Source organism: Oryzias latipes, chromosome 23, assembly GCF_053564925.1.
Source record: "Oryzias latipes strain Hd-rR chromosome 23, Olatipes_Hd-rR_3.1".
NCBI classification, from domain to species: Eukaryota; Metazoa; Chordata; class Actinopteri; order Beloniformes; family Adrianichthyidae; genus Oryzias; species Oryzias latipes.
The window spans coordinates 5,366,698-5,377,554 of record NC_136259.1 but is presented as its reverse complement, the minus strand read 5'-3'; the positions used below and the strand labels follow the sequence as shown (position 1 = coordinate 5,377,554).

The window sequence follows — 10,857 nt, the reverse complement described above, 5'->3', positions numbered from 1 at the left end:
GCATTTCTGAGTATTTCTTTATTCAAATCCTTGGGAATCAGGTTGGGGATGAGAGGGGCTATAAACTGGCATGTAAACAGAGAGCTCTCAGCAATGGGGAGAGGAAGGGGGGACAGGGTTGCTTCATGCGAAGGGTCCTGCCCACGAACAGATCAATAGATGATTGGAGTGGGTCTTTAAAGCAAAAAGAAAAAAAATGTTTAAGTGAAGCTAGTAAAAAATAAAATAATAACTAAATAACAGAGTCAGAGCACCTGTAGTACAACCTGCTGTTGGGGGATGGACCGAGAAACGATGTCCCAGATCTGGAATCAGGTCTGGGGAACGGGCGGGCCAGTCCATTCCATCTATATCTTCGTATAGCACGGGGGGTCAAATTTTTTTTTGGTTCGGGGGCCACATTCAACCTGTCTGATCTCAAGTGGGCCGGACCAGTGACATAAAAGCAAAATAGCGGCTTTGTGTTTGTATTTTGTTTTTGTTTTTTGTTGGAAGAAATGCCTCAACCAACATGGAAGCCTAATCACTTACTATTCCACATTCATTCACAGTACCCATATGGATCTCAAATAAATGCATTTTAATTTATAAAAAAATTGGTTTGTTCAATTTTATGCAGACCGAATATTTTACATCGGACACTGAAGCAATCCCGATAGAAAACCCAAGAGGGGGTTACGGAAAAAATGAAACACTATGCTTAAAATGTAAATGTGCAAATCGATGAAGAATTAAACTGAATTAAATTTGAAACATTTGGGAACACAACAAGGATTTGGAGTTGACCTCTCTTTCTCTCTTGAAGCTTCACCCGGCCATCAAGATCAGTGTCTGCGTGTGCTTTTTTACACTGAAAATGTCATGACTTGCTAGACTAGACAGACCCAGACGCTGGAACCTGGAAGGAAGACAAATGTAAGTTATGAGGTAAGTAATGGAATTTATCATCTCCGATATGGTTTGGAGTTGTGGCGGAGCTTGATGTTGGATTTTGGCTTGCGGCGAGGCTGGAGGTTCTGCTATGGCTCGTGACGCGACTGGAGATACTGCAATGGCTCGTGAGGAGGTTCGACGAAGCTTTGTGGCGTAGTAGGTAGACTCAGTGATGAATTACTGCTCGGGTAGTAAGAAGACTCAGGCGTCAACTCGTGGTTTGATAATCCTGACGACAAGGCAGAAGGTAAATTAAATGAGAGCAAAAACACATGAGCGAGAATGACTTAGACCAGTGTTTTTCAACCAGTGTGCCGCGGCACACTAGTGTGCCGTGGGAGATGGTCAAGTGTGCCGTGGGAAATTGCCCTCATTAATCATTCACTGATCTAAAAACATTTCCCATCTCCAGGATATCAGCTCTTTGTTCATCCAAACAGGCATTGAGAAAACACTGAGTAGTTAGGAATATAAAAGATCTTAAAATTACTTTTTCTTTGTGTTTATTTAATTCTATTAAAGAAAGTTTGATAAGAATCACGGTACCGCGATTTACCTGCAGCTATGACAGTTTGCGGAAAAGTCCCGTCCCTTTAACTGTCTCCAACAATCATTCTTGAAGGCTTAATCACATGTCATCAATCTGACCAATCAGAAGTGCTTAAAGTCTTCACTTCCTTGTTCTTAATTCTGCTGATAAAGTCGCTCAGTTCTAACAAAAATACCAGCTAAAGCTCGCCTTAGCGGTGTAGCTTTCCACAGAGCCCGGTGTCAGACCGTGAAACAAGTGGACAATACAATGAAGGTCAGAGACGCGAGTCTTTCTGCAAGTTTTCGGCAGTTTTCACAATACATCTCCCGTGATGCATTGGCTTAAAGGGCCAGTGTCCCAGCGCACAATGAGTTGTCCTTGCGAAACGCCTTGAAACCACAACAAACAAACAGTTTCTAAATTTTCTAATTTAACTTTCATTTCATCTCTTAGAAAAAACAGCCGCAACATCCTGCTTTTCCGGCCACAATTATCACAAAAATGCACGTGAGATTGCGGGGGGGGGGCTGTCGATCAATACAGACCGTGAACTTCTGTTTTTTTTTTTTTTTTGGATGCTGGTGTGCCGCGGGATTTTTGTCAAGGTTAAAATGTGCCGTGGCTCAAAAAAGGTTGAAAAACACTGACTTAGACGACCAAACTATGCACCATCTGAGGCAACAAACTGCCGATAAATACTGGTTCTGGATCTTCTTATTTAGATCTTGAGGCATGCTGAGTTGAGTGGACACAGCTGAGTCGAATCAGGGACCAAGCAGAGAGGGGAGGGGGAGGAGAGCTGACAGAGGCACCATGACAGAAAAATATTTTTTTGTAAAAACAATAGCTAATGCCCCCCCCCCCCCCCCCCAGAAAACGACCCCTCCCCCATTTAAAGCTGATTGCATCATTTTACTACATATCACACCACCAATGACGTCATTGATACATCAGATGAAAACATATGATGTCATATGATGTCACATGATGTCATATGATGTCATATGACGTGTAATCATCTGCAACAACATAGTGGCAAAAGTTTACTTATAGACCCTAAACTTCAGATTTTGATGAATTTTTGTATACAGGAGTCGTCTAGCGCAAAGAACCGGATATCAAGCAAGACAAAAAAATACTTTCGGTTAAAAAGAACCTTTGTTTAGAAACCTCAGTAAATCATACCATGGAACCATTAACAAGCCAGGAAAACCAAACTGCAGGATTAAAACCCTTAAGCTTTGCTGAACTCATCTCGTTTCACCCAGCTGCATCCCTTCCTGTGAAGCCGGTGTCTGTCCTCAAATCAACCCAGCCGGAGGGAATCAAACCTTTGGCAAAAGGAAAACAAAGTGCAGCAAGCACTGCAGAGGCACTTAAAGAAGAGAACACTGCTCTGAAAGAAGAAGTAAAGCGTCTGAAGGAGCTTATCTGCCAAAAAGATGAGAAGCTGACGGAAGCTGTTCTGAAAGCTGCTCAGCTTGAAGAACCGATGAGCCACAATAATAAACCTTTAGCTAAAGTGGACACCTCTTTGAGCTGCCTGACAAAAGAAAGGCAGCAATGGGAGGTAGAAAAGTCCTCTTTCATACAAGAAATCGCTCAGCTAAGGGAAGCTCAGAAAGAGGCCGAGGTGAACCATAAGAGAAGAATCTTCAAGAAAAAGAGACAGATCGTCCGACTACTCTGTCGGATGGACGAAGAAAAAACGGAGCAAGAGCTTCTTCTAAATGACCATCAGCTGGCATTAACAGGAGCACAGAATCAGCTGGCTAAAGAGAGAGAAGACTGGCAGAGTCAAATCACCTCCCTCCAGCAGGAAATGGCGGAATTAAGAAAACCTTGTGAGGAGGTCAATGCATCCAGGACAAGGATTGCAGAACTAGAGGGTCAGATTGAAGACCTAAAACTGGATCAACAGAAGAAACATGATATGCTGCAGGAAGCTGCTCGGAAAGCTGCTGAGCTTGAAGAACAGATGAGGCACAAGAAAGAACTATTAGAGAAAGTGGAAACCTCTTTGAGCTGCCTGACAAAGGAAAGGCAGCAATGGCAGAAAGAAAAGTCCTCTTTCATGCAAGAAATCGCTCAGCTACAGGAAGCTCAGAAAGAGGCTGAGGTGACCCATAAGAGAAGACTCTTCAAGAAAAAGAGACAGATCGTCCGACTACTCTGTCGGATGGACGAAGAAAAAACGGAGCAAGAACTTCTTCTAAATGAACATCAGCTGGCATTAACAGAAGCACAGAATCAGCTGACCAAAGAAAGAGAAGACCGGCAGAGTCAAATCACCTCCCTTCAGCAGGAAATGGCGGAGTTAGGAAAACCTTGTGAAGAGGTTAATGCATCCAGGACAAGGATTGCAGAACTAGAGGGTCAGATTGAAGACCTAAAACTGGATCAAAAGAAGAAAGATAATATGCTGCAGGAAGCTGCTCAGAAAGCAGCTCAGCTTGAAGAACAGATGAGGCACAATAATAAACCTTTAGCTAAAGTGGACACCTCTTTGAGCTGCCTGACAAAAGAAAGGCAGCAATGGGAGGTAGAAAAGTCCTCTTTCATGCAAGAAATCGCTCAGCTAAGGGAAGCTCAGAAAGAGGCCGAGGTGAACCATAAGAGAATACTCTTCAAGAAAAAGAGACAGATCGTCCGACTACTCTGTCGGATGGACGAAGAAAAAACGGAGCAAGAGCTTCTTCTAAATGACCATCAGCTGGCATTAACAGAAGCACAGAATCAGCTGGCTAAAGAGAGAGAAGACTGGCAGAGTCAAATCACCTCCCTCCAGCAGGAAATGGCGGAATTAAGAAAACCTTGTGAGGAGGTCAATGCATCCAGGACAAAGATTGCAGAACTAGAGGGTCAGATTGAAGACCTAAAACTGGATCAACAGAAGAAACATGATATGCTGCAGGAAGCTGCTCGGAAAGCTACTCAGCTTGAAGAACAGATGAGGCACAAGAAAGAACTATTAGAGAAAGTGGAAACCTCTTTGAGCTGCCTGACAAAGGAAAGGCAGCAATGGCAGAAAGAAAAGTCCTCTTTCGTGCAAGAAATCGCTCAGCTACAGGAAGCTCAGAAAGAGGCTGAGGTGACCCATAAGAGAAGACTCTTCAAGAAAAAGAGACAGATCGTCCGACTACTCTGTCGGATGGACGAAGAAAAAACGGAGCAAGAGCTTCTTCTAAATGAACATCAGCTGGCACTAACAGAAGCACAAAATCAGCTGGCCAAAGAAAGAGAAGACTGGCAGAGTCAAATCACCTCCCTCCAGCAGGAAATGGCGGAATTAAGAAAACCTTGTAAGGAGGACAAGGCGTCCAGGACAAGGATTGCAGAACTAGAGGGTCAGATTGAAGACCTAAAACTGGATCAACAGAAGAAACATGATATGCTGCAGGAAGCTGCTCGGAAAGCTGCTCAGCTTGAAGAACAGATGAGGCACAAGAAAGAACTATTAGAGAAAGTGGAAACCTCTTTGAGCTGCCTGACAAAGGAAAGGCAGCAATGGCAGAAAGAAAAGTCCTCTTTCGTGCAAGAAATCGCTCAGCTACAGGAAGCTCAGAAAGAGGCTGAGGTGACCCATAAGAGAAGACTCTTCAAGAAAAAGAGACAGATCGTCCGACTACTCTGTCGGATGGACGAAGAAAAAACGGAGCAAGAGCTTCTTCTAAATGACCAACAGCTGGCACTAACAGAAGCACAGAATCAGCTGGCCAAAGAAAGAGAAGACTGGCAGAGTCAAATCACCTCCCTCCAGCAGGAAATGGCGGAATTAAGAAAACCTTGTAAGGAGGACAAGGCGTCCAGGACAAGGATTGCAGAACTAGAGGGTCAGATTGAAGACCTAAAACTGGATCAACAGAAGAAACATGATATGCTGCAGGAAGCTGCTCGGAAAGTTGCTCAGCTCGAAGAACAGATGAGCCACAATAATAAACCTTTAGCTAAAGTGGACACCTCTTTGAGCTGCCTGACAAAAGAAAGGCAGCAATGGGAGGTAGAAAAGTCCTCTTTCATGCAAGAAATCGCTCAGCTAAGGGAAGCTCAGAAAGAGGCTGAGGTGACCCATAAGAGAAGACTCTTCAAGAAAAAGAGACAGATCGTCCGACTACTCTGTCGGATGGACGAAGAAAAAACGGAGCAAGAGCTTCTTCTAAATGAACATCAGCTGGCACTAACAGAATCACAGAATCAGCTGGCCAAAGAAAGCGAAGACTGGCAGAGTCAAATCACCTCCCTCCAGCAGGAAATGGCGGAATTAAGAAAACCTTGTGAGGAGGTCAATGCATCCAGGACAAGGATTGCAGAACTAGAGGGTCAGATTGAAGACCTAAAACTGGATCAACAGAAGAAACATGATATGCTGCAGGAAGCTGCTCGGAAAGCTGCTGAGCTTGAAGAACAGATGAGGCACAAGAAAGAACTATTAGAGAAAGTGGAAACCTCTTTGAGCTGCCTGACAAAGGAAAGGCAGCAATGGCAGAAAGAAAAGTCCTCTTTCATGCAAGAAATCGCTCAGCTACAGGAAGCTCAGAAAGAGGCTGAGGTGACCCATAAGAGAAGACTCTTCAAGAAAAAGAGACAGATCGTCCGACTACTCTGTCGGATGGACGAAGAAAAAACGGAGCAAGAACTTCTTCTAAATGAACATCAGCTGGCATTAACAGAAGCACAGAATCAGCTGACCAAAGAAAGAGAAGACCGGCAGAGTCAAATCACCTCCCTTCAGCAGGAAATGGCGGAGTTAGGAAAACCTTGTGAAGAGGTTAATGCATCCAGGACAAGGATTGCAGAACTAGAGGGTCAGATTGAAGACCTAAAACTGGATTAAAAGAAGAAAGATGATATGCTGCAGGAAGCTGCTCAGAAAGCAGCTCAGCTTGAAGAACAGATGAGGCACAATAATAAACCTTTAGCTAAAGTGGACACCTCTTTGAGCTGCCTGACAAAAGAAAGGCAGCAATGGGAGGTAGAAAAGTCCTCTTTCATGCAAGAAATCGCTCAGCTAAGGGAAGCTCAGAAAGAGGCCGAGGTGAACCATAAGAGAAGAATCTTCAAGAAAAAGAGACAGATCGTCCGACTACTCTGTCGGATGGACGAAGAAAAAACGGAGCAAGAGCTTCTTCTAAATGAACATCAGCTGGCACTAACAGAAGCACAGAATCAGCTGGCCAAAGAAAGAGAAGACTGGCAGAGTCAAATCACCTCCCTCCAGCAGGAAATGGCGGAATTAAGAAAACCTTGTAAGGAGGACAAGGCGTCCAGGACAAGGATTGCAGAACTAGAGGGTCAGATTGAAGACCTAAAACTGGATCAACAGAAGAAACATGATATGCTGCAGGAAGCTGCTCGGAAAGCTGCTCAGCTTGAAGAACAGATGAGGCACAAGAAAGAACTATTAGAGAAAGTGGAAACCTCTTTGAGCTGCCTGACAAAGGAAAGGCAGCAATGGCAGAAAGAAAAGTCCTCTTTCGTGCAAGAAATCGCTCAGCTACAGGAAGCTCAGAAAGAGGCTGAGGTGACCCATAAGAGAAGACTCTTCAAGAAAAAGAGACAGATCGTCCGACTACTCTGTCGGATGGACGAAGAAAAAACGGAGCAAGAGCTTCTTCTAAATGACCAACAGCTGGCACTAACAGAAGCACAGAATCAGCTGGCCAAAGAAAGAGAAGACTGGCAGAGTCAAATCACCTCCCTCCAGCAGGAAATGGCGGAATTAAGAAAACCTTGTAAGGAGGACAAGGCGTCCAGGACAAGGATTGCAGAACTAGAGGGTCAGATTGAAGACCTAAAACTGGATCAACAGAAGAAACATGATATGCTGCAGGAAGCTGCTCGGAAAGTTGCTCAGCTCGAAGAACAGATGAGCCACAATAATAAACCTTTAGCTAAAGTGGAAACCTCTTTGAGCTGCCTGACAAAAGAAGGGCAGCAATGGGAGGTAGAAAAGTCCTCTTTCATACAAGAAATCGCTCAGCTAAGGGAAGCTCAGAAAGAGGCCGAGGTGAACCATAAGAGAAGAATCTTCAAGAAAAAGAGACAGATCGTCCGACTACTCTGTCGGATGGACGAAGAAAAAACGGAGCAAGAACTTCTTCTAAATGAACATCAGCTGGCATTAACAGAAGCACAGAATCAGCTGGCTAAAGAGAGAGAAGACTGGCAGAGTCAAATCACCTCCCTCCAGCAGGAAATGGCGGAATTAAGAAAACCTTGTGAGGAGGTCAATGCATCCAGGACAAGGATTGCAGAACTAGAGGGTCAGATTGAAGACCTAAAACTGGATCAACAGAAGAAACATGATATGCTGCAGGAAGCTGCTCGGAAAGCTGCTGAGCTTGAAGAACAGATGAGGCACAAGAAAGAACTATTAGAGAAAGTGGAAACCTCTTTGAGCTGCCTGACAAAGGAAAGGCAGCAATGGCAGAAAGAAAAGTCCTCTTTCATGCAAGAAATCGCTCAGCTACAGGAAGCTCAGAAAGAGGCTGAGGTGACCCATAAGAGAAGACTCTTCAAGAAAAAGAGACAGATCGTCCGACTACTCTGTCGGATGGACGAAGAAAAAACGGAGCAAGAACTTCTTCTAAATGAACATCAGCTGGCATTAACAGAAGCACAGAATCAGCTGACCAAAGAAAGAGAAGACCGGCAGAGTCAAATCACCTCCCTTCAGCAGGAAATGGCGGAGTTAGGAAAACCTTGTGAAGAGGTTAATGCATCCAGGACAAGGATTGCAGAACTAGAGAGTCAGATTGAAGACCTAAAACTGGATCAAAAGAAGAAAGATGATATGCTGCAGGAAGCTGCTCAGAAAGCAGCTCAGCTTGAAGAACAGATGAGGCACAATAATAAACCTTTAGCTAAAGTGGACACCTCTTTGAGCTGCCTGACAAAAGAAAGGCAGCAATGGGAGGTAGAAAAGTCCTCTTTCATGCAAGAAATCGCTCAGCTAAGGGAAGCTCAGAAAGAGGCCGAGGTGAACCATAAGAGAAGAATCTTCAAGAAAAAGAGACAGATCGTCCGACTACTCTGTCGGATGGACGAAGAAAAAACGGAGCAAGAGCTTCTTCTAAATGACCATCAGCTGGCATTAACAGAAGCACAGAATCAGCTGGCTAAAGAGAGAGAAGACTGGCAGAGTCAAATCACCTCCCTCCAGCAGGAAATGGCGGAATTAAGAAAACCTTGTGAGGAGGTCAATGCATCCAGGACAAAGATTGCAGAACTAGAGGGTCAGATTGAAGACCTAAAACTGGATCAACAGAAGAAACATGATATGCTGCAGGAAGCTGCTCGGAAAGCTGCTCAGCTTGAAGAACAGATGAGGCACAAGAAAGAACTATTAGAGAAAGTGGAAACCTCTTTGAGCTGCCTGACAAAGGAAAGGCAGCAATGGCAGAAAGAAAAGTCTTCTTTCGTGCAAGAAATCGCTCAGCTACAGGAAGCTCAGAAAGAGGCTGAGGTGACCCATAAGAGAAGACTCTTCAAGAAAAAGAGACAGATCGTCCGACTACTCTGTCGGATGGACGAAGAAAAAACGGAGCAAGAGCTTCTTCTAAATGAACATCAGCTGGCACTAACAGAAGCACAGAATCAGCTGGCCAAAGAAAGAGAAGACTGGCAGAGTCAAATCACCTCCCTCCAGCAGGAAATGGCGGAATTAAGAAAACCTTGTAAGGAGGACAAGGCGTCCAGGACAAGGATTGCAGAACTAGAGGGTCAGATTGAAGACCTAAAACTGGATCAACAGAAGAAACATGATATGCTGCAGGAAGCTGCTCGGAAAGTTGCTCAGCTCGAAGAACAGATGAGCCACAATAATAAACCTTTAGCTAAAGTGGAAACCTCTTTGAGCTGCCTGACAAAAGAAGGGCAGCAATGGGAGGTAGAAAAGTCCTCTTTCATACAAGAAATCGCTCAGCTAAGGGAAGCTCAGAAAGAGGCCGAGGTGAACCATAAGAGAAGAATCTTCAAGAAAAAGAGACAGATCGTCCGACTACTCTGTCGGATGGACGAAGAAAAAACGGAGCAAGAACTTCTTCTAAATGAACATCAGCTGGCATTAACAGAAGCACAGAATCAGCTGGCTAAAGAGAGAGAAGACTGGCAGAGTCAAATAACCTCCCTCCAGCAGGAAATGGCAGAATTAAGAAAACCTTGTGAGGAGGTTAATGCATCCAGGACAAAGATCGCAGAACTAGAGGGTCAGATTGAAGAACTAAAACTGGATGAACAAAAGAAAGACGATATGCTGCAGGAAGCTGCTCGGAGAGCAGCTCAGCTTGAAGAACAGATGAGGCACAAGAAAGAACTATTAGAGAAAGTGGAAACCTCTTTGAGCTGCCTGACAAAGGAAAGGCAGCAATGGCAGAAAGAAAAGTCCTCTTTCGTGCAAGAAATCGCTCAGCTACAGGAAGCTCAGAAAGAGGCTGAGGTGACCCATAAGAGAAGAATCTTCAAGAAAAAAAGACAGATCGTCCGACTACTCTGTCGGATGGATGAAGAAAAAACGGAGCAAGAGCTTCTTCTAAATGAACATCAGCTGGCACTAACAGAATCACAGAATCAGCTGGCCAAAGAAAGCGAAGACTGGCAGAGTCAAATCACCTCCCTCCAGCAGGAAATGGCGGAATTAAGAAAACCTTGTGAGGAGGACAAGGCGTCCAGGACAAGGATTGCAGAACTAGAGGGTCAGATTGAAGACCTAAAACTGGATCAACAGAAGAAACATGATATGCTGCAGGAAGCTGCTCGGAAAGTTGCTCAGCTTGAAGAACAGATGAGCCACAATAATAAACCTTTAGCTAAAGTGGACACCTCTTTGAGCTGCCTGACAAAAGAAAGGCAGCAATGGGAGGTAGAAAAATATTCTTTCATGCAAGAAATCGCTCAGCTACAGGAAGCTCAGAAAGAGGCCGAGGTGAACCATAAGAGAAGAATCTTCAAGAAAAAGAGACAGATCGTCCGACTACTCTGTCGGATGGACGAAGAAAAAACGGAGCAAGAGCTTCTTCTAAATGACCATCAGCTGGCATTAACAGAAGCACAGAATCAGCTGACCAAAGAAAGAGAAGACTGGCAGAGTCAAATCACCTCCCTTCAGCAGGAAATGGCGGAATTAAGAAAACCTTGTGAGGAGGATAATGCATCCAGGACAAGGATTATGGAACTAGAGGGTCAGATTGAAGACCTAAAACTGGATCAACAGAAGAAAGATGATATGCTGCAGGAAGCTGCTCGGAAAGCTGCTCAGCTTGCAGAACAGATGAGGCACAAGAAAGAACTATTAGAGAAAGTGGAAACCTCTTTGAGCTGCCTGACAAAGGAAAGGCAGCAATGGCAGAAAGAAAAGTCCTCTTTCGTGCAAGAAATCGCTCAGCTACAGGAAG

At 44.5% G+C, this 10,857-nt stretch overlaps 1 protein-coding gene across 1 annotated transcript; it reads left to right on the top strand.

Moving 5' to 3' along the window:
* The first annotated feature begins 2,374 nt into the window (after positions 1–2,374).
* LOC144989376 (uncharacterized) lies at positions 2,375–10,420 on the top strand. The gene has a single exon (XM_078941710.1). The coding sequence runs from the start codon at positions 2,652–2,654 to the stop codon at positions 6,297–6,299; it is 3,648 nt and encodes a 1,215-aa protein (XP_078797836.1). The 5' UTR covers positions 2,375–2,651; the 3' UTR covers positions 6,300–10,420.
* Positions 10,421–10,857: the final 437 nt, after the last annotated feature.

What these genes read in the sequence shown, in the direction of transcription:
- LOC144989376 (XM_078941710.1), top strand. Translation starts at nt 2,652, where the DNA reads ATGGAACCATTAACAAGCCAGGAAAACCAAACTGCAGGATTAAAACCC.